A 25,921-nucleotide genomic window follows, 5' to 3' on the forward strand; every position below is an offset into this window, starting at 1 on the left:
ATGGGTGGCTGGCCGCGGTCGCGGTGGTTGTGACCGCGGGGAATGGTCTGTTGGCCACGGGTGGAAACGCTTGCCAGCTGGTTTACGGGACATCTTGCTCTTCGCGTGTCTTTTGATTGAAGCGTTGGATTGCCAAGATGTAAAGTGTGCTGGGAAGCTGGTACTTCCTTCTTTAAGATCTCCAAATTTGAGCTGGATCAGACGGTGAGAAGGCCTTCAATCGGGGGTGAACTTCTGACGGTTTGACTCTGAGCTGAAATCTGGTTTTCTATCCATTTCGTTAAGCTTTTCCCAAAGTTACCTGAAAAGAGGCTTTGAACTACAAATACTAGAAAAACGTAATAAAGTACTTAAAAGCAATTAAAAACATAGAAAAAGTATTTCAAAACGATCCATAAAAGTGGTCAAAATACGGTGTTATCAGGAGGATACGTAAGCCGAGATGGATTCCGGTCTGCAATGCATGATCTTGTTCTAGCATGAGAGCGAGAGTTAATTGCCATGAATGAGGGATTAGATGATTAGGGTGACGAGAGTTGGCTAATCTTAGAAGTGTCTATCCTAGTTTCAGAGTCATAGAAAATCCTTGCCTAAATTCCTTGTGTTTTAGAACATGAACCCTAAAGATGAACTTTGAACCCAGCGCCGTTTTTAATATTGTTTTCAACCGATTTTATTTCAAACTCTTTAATTCTATGCTTAATTAGAATTATTGACAAACCAAAATCTATTTTGTTAGATTAGATCTACGATTTTTTTTTTAGTATCAGTTAGAAGTCCTCAACATACAAATTAAATCTCTGTGGATTTGATCCCTAAGTACTACTGCGTTTGCAGTGCACTTGCAGCTTGTCTAGGATAAAACTTGTGTTGCCCACTGCACCCACATCAAGTTTTTGGCACCGTTGCCGGGGATTTGTCGCTGTTGACTTGATTTCTTAATCTAATTTTAATTCTAGACCTCAAGATTTTCGAGTTCTGCTGGAGATTTTCTAACTTTTTTTTAACTTTGCTTTCTTTGCTCTCAGATGTATGAAAATTAGGAGAAATCCTGTCAACATTGTACCTCCCTTATACGAGATTGACAAACACGAAAGAAAACTTCGGAAACTCAGACAAAGGACGCTCAAGATGGCCAATCCGAATACCCATCGGAAAGATATTTTAAACCGTGATCAAGATGATCACATTGGAGATGATGACCGTGATTCTATTCACGATGATGACCGAGATGCTGCCCATGAAGGAGATAGCCAGCCACAACTCGATGAAGAGGGAAACCAAATCCCTATAAATGCTGCTCAAGGCGCTGATAACCGAAGGAGACAAGACCAGGTAGATCCTGAAGGAAGAAGGAATTATGAAAACATTGTTCCACCAAATGGTAAAGAGACCAATCGACCCATACAGCTTGCCAATCCTGCGAGAAGACAGCCCCGCAATAGACTTATTGCCGATTTCGATGCACCTCACCAACACTTCCAAAATAGATCAGCTATTCAAGTTCCTACCCCAGCAAGAGGAGATCACCAGATAAAACTTCAGATTGTCTCTTTGGTGAGGCAGAATCAATTCCATGGAATCTCTACTGAGCATCCAATGGACCACATTGATCTTTTTGAAGAAATATGTGGGATGGGGAGAACCACTCCAGAAACTGTGGACTATGTGAAGTGTAAGCTTTTCTCTTTCTCTCTAAGTGATAAAGTTTTTAGATGGTTAAAATCTATGCCATCTGGTTTCTATTACTTCATGGGAAGAATGTAAGTCAGCTTTCCTGAACCACTTCTACATCAAGTCAAGATCAAACCAGCTGAGAAACAAGATACAAAGTTTCCAACAAGGCCCAGTAGAATCATTCTATGAAGCTTGGGAGCGATTTAAAGAGTATGAGAGAGACTGCCATCATCATGGTTTCTCTGTAGCAAGCCTGCTAAGCACCTTCTACAGAGGACTTTCAGCAGAAGTATCAACTTTCTCTTGACACTGCCATCAATGAAGATTTCAGTTTGAAAACTATACCACAAGGGAGAGCACTCATCGAAAATTTGACTGTAGCTAACAGCAACAACAACCATGAGCATGACAGATCAAAGAATACTGTTATTCGTCATGAGTCAAGGTAGATTGCTGAGCTAAAAAACATGGTAAGTCAACTTCTTAAATCTCAAAATAAGAATATACATGTGATAACACCTGATTTTGACCCATTTTCACCATTGATTTCAAATACTTTTTCAAAGGTTTTACTTAGTTTTAGGAACTTTTATTATGATTTCCATGTATTTGTAGTTTCAAGGCTCTTTTCGGGAAACTTAGGGAAAATAATGACAAAATGGAAGAAATCTACTTTTTCAGCTCAGAGTCAGACCGTCAGAAGTTAAGCCTCAAATGAAGACTTTCTCACCGTCTGATCCAGCTCAAATTTGGAGACAATCAAGAGGAGACAACCAGATTTCCATATCACTTTACATCACAAAGATCCAACGGTGCAATCAAAAGATACATGGAGAACAAGTTGACCCAGTTCACCAGTCCCGGAAGACTCTCACCCGCGGTAAACACATGTTTTACCTGCCCTGGAAGACTCTCACCCACGATGGACCTTAGGACGAGCCACAAGGCCCAACATCAAAGCCCACTTCGCCATTTCTCTTCAGAGAAGCCCTAAATGAGACCTGGAAAACCTTAGGACCTATAAATACATTGTTTAGCAGTCCTAAACGGGTGTGTGCTCCTGTAATGAGATTTTGAGCCACCAAACTCTGTTTTTCTAGGGTTAGGCGATGGAGATGGGGATTCTTCCCCAGATCCATCGTTCTTTCTCCTTTTTATCTTATTAACTTTTCTATTTCATTATTTTTCATTCTTCTATGTCTTTTATCATTCATTGCATCATGTAGATTAGTCCGAGAGAGTCAAGTTGTTAGAAGATATCGACAAGCATATATATCGATTTTCTATTTTTCTAGACCATATTTTGGATCTCATCTCTTCTAAGTTGTTCATAAAGCATGAGAGTAGATTCATGACCTATTCTCCGAGCCTAGGATCGATCAGAGCCACGAGAGTGCTGTATCAGATCATCCGTACCTAGCTTCAGAAGAACATAGTTGCTATAGGAGTCGAAAGCTACCTATAGAGAAGATGTGAGCAGACGAATTCAATGTCTAATGCATGATCTTAAGTTTAGCATGAGAGCGAGAGTTAATTGCTAGATCTAAGAGATTAGTGGATTAAGGTGACGACAGTTGGTTAATCATACATATATCTATTCTAGTTCAATGCAGATTCCCAGAAACAGATGAAGATAAATCGCCCAGAAGCTAATTGGAAATGCCATCATACATCGATTAGAGTAAACCGGAGAATTCTAAATCGGCACCTATGAGTTTAAGAGTCTTTAGTTTGAGTCGATATGCTTTAGATGTTCTTTTAACAATTCGTCCTGCATTGCATTTCTTGTGAATATTAGATTAAGTTTAGTTTAGGATCTTAACCAAAACCCCAAAAATTTTGTTGGTTTATGACTTTGCTTACTTCCCAGTTTGTTGTTTCTCGCAGATTAGACATCATCCTCCCTGTGGATCGACACCCTAAGTCCTACAACGTAAATCTGTGCACTTGCAGACACTAGGGTTTTATAAATTTAAAAACTTTTGGAGGACCAACGGGCTTGTTAAAAAACAACCCTAGGCCCGCAAGCCCATCAATATGCTTGTGATACTGCTGCAGGAAATGAAGAAGATGGAAGATATAAAGATGATGGCATATACCAAGAAAAAGAAATCAATTTCACGGGAGCTCAAGCATACCAGAACCGATTCAGTCCAGCTTTCAACCACAACTTCAGGAATCTCAACTTCAACAATCTCTCATACAGGAGCCAGGGAGCCGAGAACCCCCAGAACCAGCCTTATCCGCAGCAACAAAGGAAATTTCCAAAAAAGTTTCAAAATGGGAACTATGGAGGAGGAAATTTCCAACAAAGACCATCTTTCAACCCTCAACAAGCACATTCCAGCTTATTAGAAGCGACCCTTTCCCAGCTAAGCAACCAGGTAAAATCGCTTGAACAAAGTGTGATGCAGACATCTCAAAGCAATGAGAAGTAGATCAGGAAAATGGGAGTGAGGATCGATTGTATGTACAATGACTTGAATGGGAAGTTTGAATCTCTTGCAACCCATGTCAAGAAGTTGGAACATCAGATAGGTCAGACTGCAGATTCAATGAAAATACAACCAGGAGTCTTACCAGGAAGAGTGGAAGATAATTCAAAGAATTTCTGCAATGCTATGACAGCAGTTTTGGAAGAAGAACAAGTCGCAAACTCTAAGGAAAATTCGACACATGAACCCCTCATGAAGGACACTAAAGCTGAGCATGAGAGAATCCATATCATCCTGGTTAAGGTACCAAAACGCTTGCCTGACCAAAGACTCAAAGAGTCTAAGGATCCAGGGCGTTTCTCTTTCACTTGTTCTATTTCTGAAATTGAATTTTCAGATTGCTTATGTGATTCTGGTGCTAATGTGAATGTTATGTCAAAATCTGTTGCGGAGAGACTTGGTATAGGAACATTTTTCCCATCTCCAGTAAGGATAATCTTTGGTGATTCATCTCAAAAGAGGACAGAAGGAATGATCCAGGACTTGCCACTGGTCATTGGAAACAAAATCATCCCAGCTGATTTCCAAGTCTTAGAGATGGACCAAGACAAAAAAAGACATCTGATATTTGGTCGCCCATTCTTAGCAACTGTTGGTGCTATTATTGATTATGTAAATCGATGTTTAGTTTTCTTAAATGTGGACAGGAAAAAATTATATAAGACCACACCTGATCAAGCTCCAAGCCGCAAGAACAAAAGCAAAGAAAAGGTTTTGGAAAACAAAAAGGAGCTAAAAGCACTTGCATCCGAGAAATTTGAAAAGATCAAGATAGTGGTGCCACCAGACATCAGCAAAGAAAAAGAAAAAAACCTTGAAGAAAGTGTGGAGAATACAAAACATGTCTTCAAAGATGCAAAGGTCTTTAAAAAGGGAAAGAACATTGTGATCCAAGGTGAAGGAAGGATTCCAAGGACTCCTGTTCAAGGAGATCCTTTCTTCTTCTCAATCCTAAATCCCTCCAAGAGTCTGACTAAAAGACTTTAAACAAAAACGCATAATGGGAGACAACCCATTTGGTATGTTTTTCTTTCTTTTTCTTTTTTTTCCGTTTGATCTTTTTATTTTTTTATGCATTTCAGGCTTTCATAAAACCCAGAAAAACCAAAAACATTCAAAAACCAGAAAAATACAAAAACATAGGAGGAAGAAACCGGAAACCGGAAAGAAGCAGGTGAACCCGGAACCATCTTTGTCGCGGTCGCAATCATCTCAGCCGCGGCCAAGCCTTCAATTTGCCGCGGTCCACATGTCTCACCCGCGGCCAAACCGATTTTTTCCGCGGCCGTGCATCCTTCACCCGTGGCCGGGCTTGTTTTTGCTTCCCGGCTTGTTTTTCCAATTTCCCAAGAACCAGAACTTCAAAATCCCGACTTATTCCGGATTAAACCAGGAAGTTTCCGAAACATTATTTCCGTGTTAAACACACCAAGGTAAGTCCTTAAAAGCTTTTAAAATATTTTTTTCTTAGAAAAACACATTTTTAAAAGAAAAAGAGGATTTCAAAGATCAAAAGACCCATTTTCATCTTCTTCTCCAACAAGCTTGGAGATTTTGAGAAAAAGACCAGATTTCAAACTTGACAAATCTCTTTTAAATTTTCAAACCTGTCTCACCCTTTCAAAGGAGATTCCAAATCTATCATCAGATAACACTTTCATCAAGGTATGGATCCAAATTTCTCACTTTTTCTTAAGAACTCAAATTTAGGGTTTTCTTAGAATGAGTAGAAATTCACCTTTAGATGATTGGAGATTGTCTTTGAACTTAAGACTAGACTTCTGGGTAGTTTAATTGCATGCTTAAACACTTAGACCATGTAGATTTAAAATTTTCAAAAATCTGAGATTTGAGCACTTGAGAAAATCGAAATTTGAAGATATGGTTGATTCAGCTTAGCAAATCTGAATTGTTTGGTCATTGTTGATAGATAACCAGATTGGATTACATATGAGTGAGCATTAACATCATCTTGATTTAGAAATCTCATATGTTGGACATCACTATATCGAACTTGACCAAGAACTCACAGATTTTGCAATGTTTGATGCATTTACAGCTTGTTTGTCATGCGAATGTGTTTGTGATAGCTGTATAAACACCTTGCTCATAAAAATCGATTCAAAAGCAGCTTCAGTTACTCTTTTTCTCGATAACTTTGTTTTGCAGGTCATGAATCTCTCTCAGGTACGACTCATTCGAACCAAGAGGAGTGCTCATGCCAAGAAGCCCTACGACGCATTAAACGAGACACAGCTGAGTGATGATGAAACCTTCTCCACCTTCATATCTGCACAGAGAAGAATCTTTTCAAGAGAGATTGAGAGAGCCCCCACTCAAAAATCTGTTCCTCGGCGAGCTAAGTCTTCCTCTAGGCCGAATATGAAGTTTGTTGGTAAAGCCATTGATCCAGACATCAACTCTTGGAGCAGCTTGAAAAGCTGAAGATCAAGACAACTCCAGCAATTGACTACTCAACTCTTGAGATGCTTGGAATCAGAGAAGATGTGATATGGTATCTTGATAGGCTAGGAATGAGATCATTCATGGAGAAGAGTTTTCTAACCTATGAGAGCCACACCATAGAGTTCCTTGCATCAGCAACCTTATGCTACAAGAAGAGAGCTACTCTTAGAGCTTTAGATGGCACACTCTCCATTTCTATTGTAAGTCATCACTATTGTCTTACCATTTTAGAGATGTGTGATGCCTTGAATCTGCCATATTGTGATGAGATTGCTTTGGAGAAAGATCCAGATGAAGATCTTTGGAAATTGATGGGTTATGGAATTTATGACAAAGGAATGTCCAAGGCCTCACTATTCTCTCACCCTGCTGTTCGATATGTGCACAAGCTATTAGCATACACTGTGTTTTCTCGAGCCAACCAGGTGAATGTCCTCAAGCCAGAGCTGGTGACACTACAGCTACCTTTCGCAGATCACCCAAAGTTCTCTTGCTTTTTTTGCATCATTGCAAGGAACCTAGTGAAGGTTAAGCATGAGATGCTTACATCTGAGTGTCAGGACTACTCACCAGCTTTTGGGAGCATCATTACTTCGCTTATGGTAGTAGCAGGAGTTTATTTTTCAGCTAAGACACCTCTTAGGAAAGATTGGTTTGATCTCCCTCAGTTCTCCAGAGACATGACTATCACCAGGGCCAAGATGGACCCCATTGGATTCGCTTATAGGGTCCTCTTACCTTCAGAGTTAATGCCCCGAATCCGAGATGGAGCAGACCCAGGATGAAGACTAGAGACTCGCGATTTCTTACCATCTTTGCCACTCTTACCTCTGACCGTGAAGCAATTTCTGGCTGCAAAAGCCAAGAGAGAGGTGGCTGCAAACAGCAGGAGACTTCAGCCTACACCATCTTCATCCCGAGCCAGTTCTTCCCACACCAGAGCATCCACTAGGAGTGATGCAGACTTTGCAGCTTTGAAGAAGAAGCTTGATCAGCAGGAGAGGATCAATAGGCGCATGAAGAAGTTTCTGAAGAAGAGCCACAGGTTTGATGACGACTCTTCTGCCACAGAGACAAACGACAGCCATGAGACATAGACGCCTATCCATCACCACATCATACCCACAGTTCTATCACCATTTTGCTTTTCTTTTATTTTAGATTCTTTTGATTTTATTCACCATCTTCTCACCAACTTTTTCACACTGGGGACAGTGTGATTTAAGTCTGGGGGAGGATGTTTATTCGTACTAATCTGTTTTTCTTTGTTTCTTATCTTTTTTGCAATTTTTAAAATTGTATATGCTTATTAAAAGACCTTGAGTATTTTTCAGGAATGTTTGATACAAAACTATGATGAGTAAGACCCATGTGCTTCTAGACTTTGCATGCTAGTTTTTTTGCGGTTAGTGCTAGACTAGACGGTAGCTAGAGTACTTGCACTACGAACTTTCACCAGATGATTTCTATTCATAGAGATCATTTCTGCCAGGATATACTAGCTCATTTCACTTGAAACATAATCTTGACATATAATTTTCTCATCACTGGTTTTAACAGGCATCATGACATACATCTAAGACATCTTCACCTTATTGTTACCACTCATTGTTGTCTTAGATGGCCAGTTCACCTTTAGCTGGTACCACACCCTTTTACCCAAACCTTTATGTTCAAACCTCATACATTCTTTCTTTAGTTTGTATCGACAGATATGTGCAAAAACGCCGGAGAGGGAGGAACAACATAGTTTTCAGTCACTTAAGAGGAAGACTGAAGGAATTTGGGAAAGTGAAGCATCAAGAATCTATCAAAGCTTAATGGTGCCTCAAAAGGCTTGAACTTAAAGGTAAATTCGTGCTCCCTAAGACTCTATGTCAAAAGGCAGTTTCCTCTTTCCAAACAAAAAAAACAAAAATTCGAAAAAAAATAAAAAGAATGAAAGGAAAGGAAACCAAAAGCCTAAAGAGTCTAGGATGACCGAAATTATTTGAAGCAAAGGCTACAAGTATTCATTTGTGAGTATTGGTTTTAAAACCTGAACAAAAATCTAAGTCTAGGGGAGTTATTGAGAGACCTTAAAGGAAGAAGACCACAAATCTTAAGGCAAGAGGAATGTGACTGGAAACTATGGATATCAACAGCTCCATCATCTCTTGCTGTTTTGCATAATATCTTGTCTCTCCAAAAAAAATTAACCCTAAACACTAAGAACTTCACCCCTAGAAAGCCATTTTGAATATGTAGCCTTGATTGCCCTACTAAAGTCCTTTTGATGAGAACCACTTGAACGTTTGAATGAATGTTAAGAGCTACCTGACTGGAGATATAAGTGTCTAGATTTTTGCATGACAGATCAACGGACTAGTTATGCCTGTATTTTGGTGAGAATTTTCTAGACTATACCTGATCTGAGCATAATGACTAACTTTGGTTTCGAAGCATGGTCTCTGAGATTTTGTTAGTTCCTGCGATTTTCAAACTTCTTTTTTGGAGTTAGATCTTTTGTTTTGTTTGAGGACAAACAAAGGTTTAAGTCTGGAGGAGTTGATAACACCTGATTTTGACCATTTTTATGGATCACTTTCAATACCTTATGCAGGTGTTTTCACTCAGTTCTAAAGGTTTTATAAGTTTTTTCCATGTTTTGGAGTTTTAAAAGGTTTTTCATGAAACTTTGGAGCTTTAGAATGCATTTTGGAGCGAAAATACATTTTTGGATAAATTCAGGCCGTCAGAAGTTTGGCAACCAAAAAAGACTTTTTCACCGTCTGATCATCCCCATATTTGGTGACATTATATAGGCGACAACCATCTTTTCAACACACTTAGAATCAAAGCAATCCAACGGTTAGATCTCCAGATATCATGAATGCACTAAAGGCTAATCAACATAGTCCAGTCAAGGACATGAGCTTTCACCTGCGGCCAAGCTTGCTCCCACCGCGGCTCAGGTCCTTTCAACTCCAGTGGACCTAAGTCCGAACGTCAGGAGCCCAACTAAGGCCCAAGACACTTCCTGCACCCATTTTACAAGTTCTAGACGCCTAGACTTGTAGAAACACTATAAATACTCATTTTTAGGTCTTTTGTAAGGGAGCCTCTTTCTTCTCTTTGAGAGAGAATTTATTTGTACTTTTAGGTTTTATTTTTATGCATCTGTAGAAGCTTTTCATCGTCACACTGTTTTCAATAAGAGAAGTTTTTCTGCAACTTTTGTTTCTTTACTTTTTTTCTTTCTAGTTCTTAAACCGATGATGATGTCTATCTCAGCCATGTCTGAGTAGTCACCTATTTGGTTGAAAGAAAAATTCTAAGGGATCCCATGTTCGACTGACATCTAGGTTTTTAGGAAAAAATGATTTGATTTTTACATGATTCTCCCATTCATCCAAAACTCAATGCGGTAACTCTGGATTGATCACCCAGATTTCGATCCTAGGTTAAATCTGAGCCACGAGAGTGTTGTACCTGGGTTGCCTGAATCGGATCTTATAGACGTCACCATCATAGGAGACAAAAGCTATACGGAGGATACGTAAGCCGAGATAGATTCCGATCTGCAATGCATGATCTTGTTCTTGCATGAGAGCGAGAGTTAATTGCCATGAATGAGTGAATAGATGATTATAGTGACGAGAGTTGGCTAATCTTACAAGTGTTTATCCTAGTTTCAGAGTCATAGAAAATCCTTGCCTAAATTCCTTGTGTTTAAGAACATGAACCCTAAAGATGAACTTTAAACCCAGCGCCGTTTTTAATATTGTTTTCAACCGATTTTATATCAAACTTTTTAATTCTCTGCTTAATTAGAATTAGTGACAATCCAAAATCTCATTTTATTAGATTAGGTCTACGATTGTTTTTAGCATCAGTTAGAAGTCTTCAACACACAATTCCATATAGATTCGATCCCTAAGTACTACTGCGTTTGCTGTGCATTTCAAGATTGTTTAGGATAAAATTTGTGTTACCCATTGCACCCACATCAATTACTGGCCGATAATAGCATTTTACATTTCAATATTTTTTTTCTTTTGTTGTAGTATATATGTTTTAGTGTTTGATAAGAACCTAATGTATTGTTTCTTTTTCATTTAAAACTGACACATGTTGGAATCTGTTGAAAAATGATGTTCTGGATATACTTTTATGATCATTTGAATGGTTTGCCGTTGATTATATGAATTTCCACCTTCCAATAGTTTAGAATTTTTATGTGTAAATTTTATTTCTTCATGTTTCTTCAAATGAGTGGAAATGTAAATTGTTATTTTTGCTTCTTTCCTACTATAAAATGTTTCATATATTATGTACACTTTAACCATTAACTCAAATCTAAATTAATAAAGCAGTCTACTTACAAGTCGTGCCTGCTTGTGCCTATATGGTAAGATTTGAAACATTGGCCTACGGGCCATTATTTTGAAAAAAAATTGAAAGGTCAAATTTATGTTATTTATTAGTATTATTAATTATTAAAATTGATAAAAATAGATTTAGTTTAAAAAACAAAAGTTAAGAAAATTAGCAACTAAATGAATAACATAATATAATATTAGAACAACATACAAAGTCATCTAAACAATTAGGTAAATTATTTTTTTATATATAAAACTACATTTTCAACTCTCCATATTTTTCTTAAAGTTTTAAAAACTTCTTACTTTCTTTTTCTTCTTTATGAATAACCACAAAATCAAAAAATATTTGCCAATTGTTAAATTTTTTCAATTATAATTTTATTTCATCTAATATCATAATTAGTGTGATTTATGATTTGTTAGTCTGATTTTTATTTACTTTATTTAAGATAATGAATATTAATAATGGTTTTATTTGAATTTAAAATGATGATATTATTATTTATTTATATGTTTTGAATTGGTTTTATATGAATATGAGATGAAAATGGTTAATTAAAGTTTTCAACACATAAAATAGATTAACTAGAATCGTTTTTTAAATATCGCGTACGGACTTCGTATCTTTGGGCATGTCAGTACAAGTTATTCAATTATTATGAATTGTTGTTTTTCATATTATAGGAATTTCATTCTACCAGTAATTTCGAAATTTATGCATCAAATCATTATCTTTTGTATTCATTATTGTAAAGAATCAAATGTTTTAATTTTCATTCCACAATCATTTATATATCTTATTTATCTTTCTCTTATCATATCAAATATGTATTTAGGGAAATATGAATTACCCACTTTGATATACGATGGCGAAGCAATATTACGCAAGTAAATAGAAATTTGAAAATTTGTTTTAAATAATGAGAGGAGTTACAGTTTAACCAAAAAAAAATGAGAGGAGTTACAGTTTCTAAAATCAGCTATGAGGAATGTTTTGTTTACATTTAATATTCGTTTAGTGGGTATACAATGTTTCTAAATGTAAGAAAAAAAATTTTAAGTTTTTGATAATGATTAGTTGAATATGAGGATTCAAAAATAGGAAAATTTTGTTGTGAAAGAATGAAAATACTTTTTGGACAATTTCTTCAATGAAACAAAATGATAATTCATGTATTAGAAATCAATTAATTTGGCAAGCTCATCAAAGCAGGATATATAATTTAATTTCAAGATCAGTTGTATTGTTGTAACGTAACAATTTTTAAAAAAAAATTAAAATAATTCAAAGTGAATTGGAGGGTTTTTCTTGTATACGAAAAAATTTCAACTAGAAAATAATATATTTTAAAAAACAAGAAATATATAGCTCTATAACTGATGGTGATATAAAGCAAAGCCTTTTAATCAATTCCATCGAATTTTGCTCTTATTACATATATTAACAATCCATCATCTACTATATGTAATTTAATGTAAACTGAAGTAAAAAGTAGAAAAAATAATGTAAATGGTAAAATCTATTAATTCTAGATATACAATAAACTTTATTCTATTACAAACTAATCAACCAAAAAAATAATACAAAATTACATAATATGCAATTCACGTATGGTATGGACAATCATTTCGTAGAAAAAAAAAAGTAAGAACTAACATAAAAAAAAACTTTGTTGTAAATACAATTTAGCAAGCGGATCTAGAAGATTCAGCACGAAATCTCTTAGTCACAACAAAAAGTATATACAATTTCGCATAATAGGAATAATACTAATTAACTTAATTATGTTTAGTTTATTAAAGTTAATTTTGTTAATTGATACTAACTAGCTTAACATAGAAATTTGTAAAGAAATTAATAACATATGCTAACTTATAAAACATATCCGTAGAATTTACTAAATTTAGAGACTTATATCTAAAAAAATTTAATACTAATAAAAATTATATAGAGACAGGGAGCCTTATGTTGGTCAACAGCTATATAAACATATGTGCTGAGCTCTGGTCTTTAAATTCCTCAAATATTTTAATTTCTGAAAGCGTTCTTAGTTATATTCCTAAGATAGTTCATTTTTCTGTAAAATGGATCCAAATATGCTAATTGTAAAAAAGATAACAAACACCGATGTTTCTTGTAAAAATGGTTTGAGTTTATCAAAACCAAAAATGGATTACATACTAAGGAAGATGGGAATTTCGGTGCCAGAAAATGGTCTTCAAGTGGAAATTCAAGATAATGACAAATCCTATTGGGTAACCCTTAAACAAAATAGTAATGGTTATCATGTCGGAACTGGATGGAGCAATATCAAAAATGCAAAAGATCTGGAAAAGGATGATGTCGTCCAATTATATTGGAAAGATACCAAATTCATTTTCTCTATGGAGTAAGTATGTTTTTGTTTTTTGTTTTTTTTTTGCTTTTTGTTTTAATATATAGGTTATCTCACATTCGTTTTCATTTTTTATTAAATCTACCTAACCTTTTTTTTTTTATCAATGATATTTTAGATGGGTTTTATGTGTATCATAGTAAAACAGCAGCATGCCAATCTGCATTCTGATCTAAATTATGGATATGTTAATAGATATTACCATAATTTATATGACCTTAAAAGCCTTATACAAGAACACGTTATTGTGGTGTAATTATACAACATACTGAAAAATTTATATGTAGAAAACTGAATATATAAAATAGATGCTAAGATTTGTACTTAATGTTTCTGTGATACAAATCTTCCAGTGCGAAACAAAAAGATCAGACGGGAGCAAGCAGTTCAAATACAGCCCCTGCAAAATAAGGGGTGCAAGACAAGTGAAACAAAAGCTGAATGGTGAATATAATAACTATGATATACATATATATATTAATTGCTAAAAGTTTCAAAAATTTGGGTGACTGAAATATTTTCCTATTAATAAAACTATATTGATAAATATATTTAACCTATCATTGATGACTTAAGAAAATTTAGAACGCATGCATCATCCAAAAGCCGTCATGCACCATGTCTTTTCTATGGCAAAAGAATTGGTAAATAAATGAATCACAGAAGGTTTGAATATCATTTAACAGATGAACTGCTAATGAAAGATGTTTTTAATTCAGAATGATTGATCTAAAAATTTGCAAAATAAACTTCCATGTTCAAAAATCTATCAACTACTAAAACAACTTTGTATTGACGTAGAAAATATTTTTAAAAAAAAAAAATTAACAATTTTGTATTGACGTATAAAATATTTTTTTAAAAATGATTTGTGCGTTAAGAATAGGAGTTTTTGCTAAAAATAACATAAAACTTGACTCTGAATACAAAAGTAGATCTCTAAAAAAACATTTGGCAAAAATAACCTAAAGGAGTACTGAAAAAACCATTTAATTCTGTATCACCAAACAACAACGAATGTTCTAATTACCGTTTACACCCTGACAAAGCTTACTAAAGAGTGAAAGAAGTCTACTAGTAGATTTTGTTCAAACGAAATAAAATTTACTAAGTAGTTAAATCAAAAAATTTAATTTAAAAATTTAGAAATTATTATTTTGGTATCAAAATTACATTCATAAATTCCGTAATTGTACTCCAATTGTACATAAATTATTTTTTCATATTGATAAATGGAAATTTATGTTTTTAAATTAGGAAGAAGAAAATCTATTATTTAGGTTTTTAAATTTGTAGACTTCTTTATTGAAATCTGTCAAACCGAATAAATTAACCTAACCGAAATTTAAACCAAAATTGAACCAGAAATAACTTTCCCTAACCAAGAAAAACTGCCCATAACCGGGTAAATTAACCTAGTCCCAGAAAAATTATTAACCTAACCGAAAAAAACTTATCCGAACCGAACAGAATTACCAGACTATATAAAGGATTTTTACAAAAAAACCGTCGAAAGTTCTTGTTTAAAAAATTTTTTTACAGATCCCGTTAATCATGGCTGTAAGCACTATTTACTTTGTAGATTCCATTTATGATGTATTGATTGCTTCAGTTGCATTTGGATTGATTGGTTTTAGTAGACTTCATATACAGTATTTATGATGTTTTGATTGCTTCATGTGGCTTCAGTGGACATCATATCCTGTATTTTTGATGTATTTATTGCTTCGGTTGGCTTTAGTAGACTTCTCGAGTCGGATTGTACTTAGAATGTGAAAAATAGACTTCATTTTGCTAGAGTAGACTTCATTATGAAAAGTAGACTTCATTTTGCAAAAAGTAGACTTCATTTTGCAAGAGTAGACTTCATTTTGCAAGAGTAGACTTCATTTTGCAAGAGTAGACTTCATTCGTGTATAGTTTCAACCTGTTAGTTATTACTAGTTTTCTGATTAATGCTATGCTACCGTTGATGCAGAATACTGTGTTAGATAATGGTGGCCTCTGAATTCCCTAGAAGATTGTACACCAAAGGCGGTGAGCCAGCCCTGGATAAAATCATCGGCTATTATGCTGATGATCATAGGCTGGTACCTGCACTACGGGAGCTCTACAAGAGGATGAATGGGAAGAGATTTACGAGTCACCGTTGGGTGTCTTCTTAAAGTTCCACGACTTGGATTTTGGTTGGGCTTCTAGGCTGGTGCACCACATGCTGACCTTTCAGATAGTTTGCAAGTAGAGGTACGAGATATGGAGCGTGATTGGTATCACTCCAGTTCAGTTTTCATTGCATGTGTTTGAAGAGATCACCTGACTCAACTGCGGGTACGTAGATGACTTGGCTCTAGCTGATCTTGAGCTTTCCGATGAAATGCTGGCATTCTGGGAGCAAATGGGGGTCGATGTCGAGTTGGGGCCAAGCACACTCGATATAATTGAAGCCTGTTCCAACTGCTCATCATGGTCTCGGGATGATAGGCTGCGTTTGGGATATCTTGGGATCTATGCTGGTTTCATAGTGGCAACGAGACCAGCCTTATCCACAAATGTCAACCACGCCAGACTAGTGTTAGATCTCGAAGGTTTTAAGGAGTTCCCATGGGGAAGAATTGCTTTTCAGCATCTGATCAAGTCTGTCAAGGAGAAAGATCTCAGCAAAAATATTCATATAGAAGGATTTGTGCAAGCTCTTCAAGTATGGGTGTACTATGCTCTTCTGGATTTTGCTGCTGAATTTGGCGAACCATTGCCAAATGATCCTACACCTCTTCTGCTGGCTTAAAAAGGATCAAGAGGACGAAAGAACGTCAAAGTTAACATGCTAAAACAGGTATTATTCATTCTCATTTAGAAGTCTTGTTCCGTAGTAGACTTCTATATAGTAATTCATTTATGAAGTAGACTTCAGTGGTAGACTTCATTTGTAAACTTCTATATAGTAATTCAGTTATGAAGTAGACTTCAGTGGTAGACTTCATACATAGACTTATATATAGTAATTCATTTACAAAAGTAGACTTCAATATTCGAATTGTGTTTTCCAAGCTCGCATACAGTGCTGCGTGGCTAAGGACTTGGCGGATATGTTTCCAGTTTGGGATGATGAGCAACAGGATCCGGCTACTGTCAAGATTGTCAATGCAATCCATGACCCCCAATTCAAGTTCTCAAAAAACCACTGGCCTCTGGAAGGTGTTCTGGGTGCACACATCGTCAAGGCAGAAGCAGAAAGAAAGAGCTTTCCCTCAGATGAATCAAGTCCCAAGAAAACCTGCACAGCCTCTGCCTCTGCCGCCTATTTCGTTGGTGATGAAGGAGTCGGAGTTGTCGCTACTATGAAAGCGCAATTTGACCAATGCTTCAAAAGCTTCTCAACCAAGATGATGAATGGTATTGGTAGCTGTGAAAAGCAGATCAAACTTCTCACCGATAAGGTTGAATACGTAGAGCGCGCGGTAGAGGAGTTGACTACAGGGTCGGCTAAGCACACTGACGAAGAGGTTAAAGACAATGTAGAGCCAAGCCAGCAGCATGTCACTGGATCCAAGAAGCGTGAAGGGGTTAGTACCAAAAACCCTCCGCCTATACGAAAATATTTCATGCAAACAAGATCATCGAAAGATAGGAATACTTAATACTAATGTCATTTGAATTCGAACATATTTAATAGTGCTATGTACTGTGTGAGATTATTTACTTATGTTTTAAAAACTAGTTGTTTCCAATTTTCCAGACTATGATGAAACATGTTACTAAATTATAGCATTTGTGTTGTTATTTGTATATTCATGCCTGTTTGTGACAATAAACTGCAGACTAATTCAGAGAAAGAAGATGCTCCTATGAAAGATAATGTGAACGTTGGTGCGAGTGAGAGTGTTAATGCCCCCGGGAATGCAAAATGAAAGAAGGCTGTCGTGGACGAAGAAGAGGCCCCCTAGACAAGCTTTTATGAAGTTGACCCGGCGACGTGTGATGTTGACTTTGATGCGGTTCAAATTGCCAAAAATAGCAAAGTCAGAGCAGCGGCTAAGATAGTGGCCCGAGCAAAGAGTGACAGTAATCGACAGCTTGCCGCAACAGAAGAGTCCTTTCATAGGAAATAGCACCGCAAAGTCGATCATTCCAACGTCGGGTTCTCACTCTGGCCGTGGCCGTGGATATGACCCTTTCGATCAAACCGGTGTTAAGGAGAAGCATACCATTCTAATGAAATTTGTGAAATCAAACTCGTAAATAGACTTCTATACTTATGTAAGTAGACTTCATCATATCCTTATTTTCCTTTGTCTGACTTGTTCACTTATATAGTGCCTGGCCAAGATGTCCAAGACATTCTTCGATCGAATGGTATTTTATTCTACGGACACCGACGAAATGGCTAGCTGATACGGTTTGTGTTTTAACCTTTAATAGTAGACTTCATACATAGACTTCATCCGTAGACTCCATATGTAGACTTATATAGTAGCCTTCGTTTGTAGACTTCACTCATGTCTTATTTTCATCAATGTGCAGCACATGGAAGCTTATATTAACTTACTCTGGCTCCGATTAACCAAGCATCCTGAGTGGTTTGTATCCGATCAGATTTGCTTCCTCAACTCCATGTTTGCTACGGTTTGGAGGCGTGATTACAAGGACTTCGTTAATTTTGACCTGAATGAAGACGGTTCTGGCAAACTTCTACCACCTTGCGCGTATTCGTACTTCACAGGCAAATTACCTATGTACAGCCAGACTAAAAATATGTGGGCCTATGAAGTCGACCATTTGAACTCAATGTTGCACATCAGGGGGACCATTGGGTAGATATCTGGGTTTCATTTGTGACGAGGCATATCACGATATGGGATAGTCATGCGGGATCCGTGGAGCCTCTAGGCTTCATGATACTCTACCTTCTTCAGACCTGTGCACCTAATGAAGACAAGTGGAGATTCCCCTACACGCCTTTCACACATGCGCGAGTACCAGGTATGGAGATACCTCAAAACCATCAGAGTGGTGATTGCGGAGTTTACTGCCTGAAGTACATCGAGTGTCATGCTTTGGATTTGCCATTTCCTCCGCAACTTTGTGATAAAAACATCCGAGCAATCAGGGAGAAAATGGCTGCAGAGATCTTTGAAGAAATAGGTGCTAAGGGTAATGAGCATTTAGATGCTACCGGGCTAAATCTCTATGATATGAAAGTTTAGGGTATCCGTTTTTAAAAACTAACTTTGTTTTTTATGGTAATTTTTGGGCTACTTGCATAAATGATCTTCAATGTGATTGCAGGTCATTTTAGCAATTGGTAGATGATAGGTGTGGAAGTTTTTTGGCAACCTATCGTATAATTAACATGCCAAATATGTTGTACTTTCGTTTAGGATATTGTAATTGTACTGAAGTCTATGACTGAAGTCTACTAAGTAATTAACGTTTGTATTTATAAATACCGATTATCTACGTAACACAGAATCCTGTAAAATATTATTGAATATGGACTATTGATCATGTCTACAGAAAAAGTTTAGTAGAATTCATAAATATATTATATTGCATACAATAATATTAAGTCTACAAACAAAGTCTACTACATAAGTCTACTAATGTTAATTAAACATAGAAAGCGACACAAAAACATAAAAAAATTGTGCCTACAAATTCAACGCGGCCATTCATTTGCAAATCTAGGAATTGTTTTCCAGAATATGGAACATTCCAACTTCCAGAAGCAAAGACTGCATAGTTTGTCACCATATGAGTCGACAAGGCTTTCATCATTCATCCAGGTTGCTTAGACAGATTCATACAAGCACATTTCATTGATTGTGCCTTAGCAAAAACATGGAAGAGCGGTTCGTGAAACTCGTGAGGCTTCTTATAAGTACACGGAGACCTATTGATGTGCTGCATAGTCTTCCTCATCTTCGTTGCCTCTGCTGGAAGTAGATCATGACTGAGGTTAAATACATCATGGCTGCCATCCATGTTTAAAGAGAACATAACCATGGAGTAAGTAGCCATGAGGCATCCTCCATTTGATGACACCTTTATTAAATCAAACCCTACTTGGATGCTGTCTTCATAGAAGATTAGAGAAACGCCTCACAGGAATTGCAATGTAGGATTCCTACACTCTAAACAGCACCTAAAGAATGCGTCAACCCTCCCATGTTGATCCCAGACCCATGGAATGTTCAGGGTTATTAGATCAACGGCTCTTAAAAAACCCTCTTCATTAGAAATCTCATTTATTTTTTTAGAAAAAAATCCTTGCTTTACAGAGAGCACCGTACGAATAAGATGTGATTTTTAAAAGGATATCCCACAGAATATCGGAAGGGAGAGAGTTGAAGTTTATCAGGTTGTACATCTTCAAGGGTCTGGAATGAAACTATAATTCGTGGCCATCGAGTATTTATAAGCAGAAATAACAGAGACAAACAGATACAACGGTTACATGCACCGTTAAAGTCGTTAAAGCAGTTACTTAAATGAAGTTGTTTCAAATCTAACCATTAACCAAGTATCACATAGACTAATAACGTAGACATGCATAGTAGACTTCTAGCGTAGACTTCAATTTTAGACTTCTTGAAAACAATAACAGTCTTGTCGTTCTATTCCAGAGCCTTCTTGTTATTGTCCTGGTGAATCTTCGACGTCTAAGTGAGACACATATAGTTTAGTAAATAAATCTGATAATATTGTATAAGACATTATTAGATGAGTAGCTCAACTTACACAATTCGGTAGGGTATGACCAGGTTGCTTGCATTGTGATCAGCTGTATAGTTTGTGCAGCTTCCTTGGCTTCTTGTTTTTCCTCCTAGCAATTTCTAGCCATGATTGCCACTGAGACTTCTTCCATCTGCCTGGTTTGCGGCGAATGTCTGGTGGCAGACATAGTGATAGTTGGACTCTTTGGATCACTGAAATTTGGGGATATATGTTGGCGGAGTATGCAGCAAACAAGTAGTTTTTCGAGTAAGTAGGACATACAAGCGAATCCAAAGCTATCCCACCGGCTAATGCAGCTGCAATAGCATGTGAACAAGGGATTTTCTCGATATAAAACACACCACATTCACACATTTCATGTTCCAAATCAACAAGACAATTCCTGTTTCCTCCTTTCACATAGTATCTCCAAGTGTCAATTCGTTCCACCTCCATTGCATCTGCATAATGTCCATGAATCGCCAGCAAATACTCCACTCCCCGAGTATTATGTGTTGTGAGACTCAAAGCATCCTCTCTGCGTTTTAAAAACCACCGATCGAGCTTCTCTCGTATGAAATCCAAGATGAATGATATGGGATAGCCACGGGCCTTTTTAAGTGCAACATTTATAGACTCAGCGACATTGCTAGTCTTAATATTGTATCTGTCTCCAACAAAATGAACATAGGAACAAAGGGAGACATCTGCTTCTTCCAAATAGTCAGCAAGCTCAGGCTTGATCTGTCTTAACTCCGCCATGTACCGGTTGTAGTCATAGAGGTTGTAAGCATAAGCCATACGTTTGACCAAGTACAGGAACTGCTTCCCCTTAAACTTTGCTACTATGTTATGTTGTAGATGATAGTAGCATATCCCTCGTTTGGTCCATGGGAAAACAGTTTGACAAGCTTTCTTAATAGAAAGATGTCTGTCAGAAACTATCACCAAAGAATAACCATCTTAGACACATTCACGCAGTTTAGAAAAAACCATTCCCATGAAGCATCATCTTCACCATCAACAATTCCAAAGGCCAAAGGAAATATCTGAAAGTTTTCATCTTGTGCGGTGACCACCAACAAAGTACTTTTGTATTTCCCTGTTAGATGACATCCATCCACCACAATAACTCTTCTCATGTACTGAAAACCTGTAATCGATGCTCCAAATGCGAGAAACAGATATTTGAATTTTTTATTGGAATCTACATAGAGATCTGATACAGTTCTCGGATTGGCTTTGTTAACTCAATGTAGGTAAGCTGGAAGACTCGCATATCCATCTTCAGCTGTTCCCCTGACCAATTGTTGGGCATATATCAAAGATCTGTATGAAGTAGTGTAATCCATCTTCATGCCAAACATATGCTTCATTGAATCCTTGACATGTTATGGTGTAAGACCATCAATGATGTCCAAATGGCTTATAAACAGCTTTCCAATATACTTAGGAGTAGACTTCCCACGCTGAGCCATTCGCTGTCCTATTGAACATGTGTGGTCTTTCACATATTTTGTCACCCAAAACGTGGATGCATCCTTCTTCACACTCGCTCTAACCATCCAAGCACATCTTTCCACTCGACATTTAGCCACAAACAGGGTCTTCGTAGACTTCTCTGTTTTAAAAACAAATTTTAACATGATCGCAGTCAATCTAACCTCTGATAACAGCTTGTCCTTTGTAGGGAAACTTGTCCTAACATATATATTATCAGACCATGACATGGTGTGCTTCCCGTTTCACCATATCCGTTTCTGACATTATCAATACGGACTTCATCTTCATCATCATCTTCTTCTTTCACTTTGTCGTAGACACTGTAATCTTCCTCGTCAGAGTAAGCTGCATCTTCTCCATCTTCTCCATCCTCGTTCACATCAGAACTGGCTGCCTCATCATCGGTAGAATGTTCTGAATTTTCCTCAGACTCCTCACCTAAATCTTCATCTGAGCCTTCCTGGTTCTCCTCAGTATCCATCTCCAGTCGACTAGACACACACAGACATACCATATGCACTCTCCTTAACGTAATCAAGCTTGAAACTTGTCTGTCATTGATGACATGCATTGTAAGTGTATCTCGAGCCATAGTTTGCAACATTGAGTCTGGTAGCGAGTAGGTTAACTCGATGAGCTCAGTCTTCTTGCCCAAGTTATAATCATCTCGCGCCATCTCAGTAAGCTCCCCCAAGGTGTAACCATCATTCAAAAAAAACATTCTCCCACCTTTGCCCATGTCAACCACAAAATGCCTTGAATATTCCTCAATCTTCCATTCCCCGTACACAACAGGAATTTGAGCCATTCTCTGAAAAAATAACCAATAAACCATATTAACAAACACTGCAAAAAGACTTTTGTAGCAAGAGTAGACTTCTCCCGCAAAGAACATTAGTAGACTACACAACGAAGTCTACTTTGATAAGATAAGTAACTTAAAAATCAAAATTTTTGATTCAAAAATTCACTGGGTAGTTCAATCACTTACTAAAAAGCATTTATAATCCAAAAAATTGAAAAAATATTTTATAAATTTGCCTAAAACGTGTTTTTTAAAAAAATGCAATAAGTAGATTTCTACAACAGACTTCAAACGTAGAGTGGAGGACAAGTCTACTTTTTCATAGTGAAGTCTACTAAAGAAGTCTACTTAAAAACAGATTATTTTTGCAATTGACCAATTCGTTGACTTTTCCTTCAGTAGACTTCAGAAGTAGACTTCCAGCCAAAAATGTTACTTTAGCATTTAACCGAGCCATTGACTAACAAAGTAGACTTCTATTGTAGACTTCATTCAAGAGTAGACTTCTCTGACAGTCTACTTTTGAAGTCTATTTTTTCAATAGAAGTCTACGGAAATAAATAGGTTATTTTTGCAATTGAATTTTTTGAGTAGACTTCACAGTGAAGTCTACTTAAAAAAGATTCCTTCTAAGTTTGACCGAAAAATATAAGTAGACTTTCCAACGAAGTCTACAGTTTTTAGACTTCGTTTTGAAGTCTACTGAAGTTTTTTGGAATTTTCTGAATTTTGTTTTTTTTAAGAAACTTTATTCAAACACTAAAATGACCTATACATTTTTGATCAAACTACAAAAGTAACTTAAACGTAGACTTCTTATGCAGACGTAAAAAGTAGACTTCATAAGGGAGTCTATATTAAAAACTCAAAATACAGTCAACTACAAAAATAACCTCCCTTTTTTCGTATCTTATGCCTTCAAACGAAGTCTACTAGGCTTTTTTTTTGTTTTCAAACGATATCGAGTAGACTTCTCGTGAAGTTTAATGAAGTCTACTTTTAAAAAGTCAATTACAAAAATAACCTTATGTTGACTAGTAGACTTCAGTATACTTCATGAGAAGTCTACTTTCGCGATTTGAAAACTGAAATTTGGAGAAATTGAAGTGCGACGATTACCTTAAACAAAATTGAGCTCGCCTACGGTTCTCTTAAGCACCCGAACTCAGGATTCCACCGAAAATAAACAACTTAGGTGTCGAGTAGCCAGACCAAAAATGCATGGCCTTTGCATTGTAACTTAGCCCAGATGTTTTGGAGAAGAAATTATGAAAGAATGAGCAAAGTTATGAGTGAATGAGCTCAGATATTTATTTATTATAGTTTTAAAATTGGTTGAGAAACATTTATTCTCATTTCGTGGTTGTTCATGGTGGTTGAATGAATTGAAAAAGATACATTCTCGTAATTAAAATGTCTTTAGGAACACCAAAAAGATTTTAGCCAAATTAAAAAAAAATTGAAATAATAAATGTATAATAGCATATTCGTTAATAATTTGAATGAGAAAGATAATATTATGATAAAATAATAAAAATTGGAGAGAGAAAAAAAAAAATCAGTTTGGTGTTAACTTTTAAATTCAATTTAAAAATCTGGAAATTTTCCCTTAAAGATATCGTAACTCGTCATATATTTTTACCTAACGTTACCAAAACACTAAATAAACATGTGGTCAACTATTAGACCAAATAGCACATTTTTACAATTCTACAATTCATATTAGTTTTTAGATTTTAATTAGCAAGGTATAAAAAGCTAATACTGTTTTTAACCAACAAAAACTCAATTCGAATGATTACAAAAAGGTCGTTTCAGAAATTAGCTAGCTCTCGAGCTTTGCTTCTTGTTTGAATGTGAAATCCCCAACGTCCTCATCCGCCACATCACTGCTTGAAATCAAGGAACCAGCCAACATTCAGACCAATTTAATTAGCCACAAATACTCAAATCAAATAGATTTCTGTCTATAAACCTGTCTGCTGCTTCGGATTTGGGAATCAACGTGATATCGTTCGACGTGAAATGTTTCAGAAAATGAGATAACTTTCTTTCTTGGCATAACTCGTATAGATGATTCAAGAACTCATTGAATTGCTTTGGCTCCTGAGCACACATATGTAAGAATCCAATGACAAGGAGTTAACAATGCTTTCGAGAGTAAAATGCAAAAGTCGAGATAGAAAAAAAGCAGATGAGACCTGTTCCAAGACGCAGCCTTTGCGTAGAGCAAGCAAACATTCCAATGCTTTATCACCTTCATGGGTACTATCTTCTACGAGCTTCACTATTCGGTTTTTCATTTGACTGATTGCTTTATCGATCCAATCATGGTTATCTCTACGAGATATCATGGCTTCAAAATCTTGAACTGGGGTTGCATCTCCGATTGTGTCGACTTTGTTCTCATTGGCATTATAAGTAACCATGCGATTGTCTTCATCATCTGAACCTGATGGCTTATCTCGTAAATATCTCTTAGAAGTTTTTTTCAACTGCGATTAAAGTCATGTGAAATGATTAAGAATGATAATTTCAGGTTCCTCGCTGAAAGCTGATGGAAATTCAGGGGAACAAACAAACCTTTGGGTTCTCCATGACTTCCAAACTTTTACGAAATGAATCCATTATGGATTTATTGTTGGAAGAGAGTTCTGGATCCTGCTCCATAATCCTCTTGAAAGCTTCATCTACTGGAGGTAAAGCAGCATCCATGGATCTTGCTTTCAACTCAATGTATTCATAAAAGCGCTGATAAGAAAAAAAATACATAACATCTTTCTTCAAAACGCATTGGAATACAACTATCAGATAGTCAAAAGCAGGAAGACAAATACTTTTACCTGCAAAACCGGGTTAGGAGTAAGTTCAGGCTTTAGTACTTCCTCTTTAGCAGAAGGTGCAAGGTCAAGCATCTTAACCAAATTGTCTGCCACTGCTTGTTGTTGCTCATCTGGCTTCCACGATGCAGGAAATCTGCTGAAAGAAGGAAATGGAAACTCGCGGACATCTTCGGCGAAAGGTAGCACGTTGAAGTAAAAAGAATCAGGCTGCAAAAAAAGGAAAATGATCATCAACGTAGTTAGATTCAAATAAAAGTGTCTAATATGAGCAGAATAAAACTGTTTTAACTTACGGTGTCATCTCGTTCAGACACATTTGGAGTCAGGACCCCAACAACCACATTCCCTTGTCCATTTCTCCAGACACAACGTACAATTGCCACCTTGTTTGTTTGCTTCATTTCTCTTGCAATTGCAGAGACGGCAATAACAGATTTTTCTTTGCTCGGATCCGGAACAACTATGTTCACGTCTTTCATGTAATAATGTCTGTCGACATGCAGGGAGAAACACAGAAAAGAAAAGTTCTCTCAACTGAAACAACCAAGAGTTTACAGACAACCATACGTCTATGTCTTTATGCTTACCGCAGTATGTTTGACGCCTCAGTAAATCCCAGAAGCTTCATGCCTTTTTCAGTTTTGAATTTGAGTGCTTC

General features: G+C 36.5%; 1 protein-coding gene and 1 non-coding gene across 2 annotated transcripts in view; both read right to left on the reverse strand.

Moving 5' to 3' along the window:
- Positions 1 to 1,811: 1,811 nt before the first annotated feature.
- Positions 1,812 to 1,917, reverse strand: LOC112083192. The gene has a single exon (XR_002897491.1). It is a non-coding gene; the product is annotated as a small nucleolar RNA R71 (small nucleolar RNA).
- A 22,163-nt stretch (positions 1,918 to 24,080) lies between these two features.
- The window catches only part of LOC18010468 (ATP-dependent DNA helicase 2 subunit KU80), a 3,620-nt gene continuing 1,779 nt past the window's right edge, over positions 24,081 to 25,921 (reverse strand). Inside the window, exons 6-12 of the mRNA XM_024150728.1 lie at positions 25,851 to 25,921; positions 25,557 to 25,752; positions 25,264 to 25,470; positions 25,004 to 25,171; positions 24,622 to 24,915; positions 24,396 to 24,526; positions 24,081 to 24,309 (exon numbers count right to left, since the gene is read on the reverse strand). Of these exons, the coding sequence (XP_024006496.1) occupies positions 24,246 to 24,309; positions 24,396 to 24,526; positions 24,622 to 24,915; positions 25,004 to 25,171; positions 25,264 to 25,470; positions 25,557 to 25,752; positions 25,851 to 25,921 (1,131 nt within the window). The 3' untranslated portion in view covers positions 24,081 to 24,245. The remainder of the gene's footprint in view (positions 24,310 to 24,395; positions 24,527 to 24,621; positions 24,916 to 25,003; positions 25,172 to 25,263; positions 25,471 to 25,556; positions 25,753 to 25,850) is intronic.

Source organism: Eutrema salsugineum, unplaced genomic scaffold, assembly GCF_000478725.1.
Source record: "Eutrema salsugineum unplaced genomic scaffold, Eutsalg1_0 scaffold_7, whole genome shotgun sequence".
NCBI lineage: Eukaryota > Viridiplantae > Streptophyta > Magnoliopsida > Brassicales > Brassicaceae > Eutrema > Eutrema salsugineum.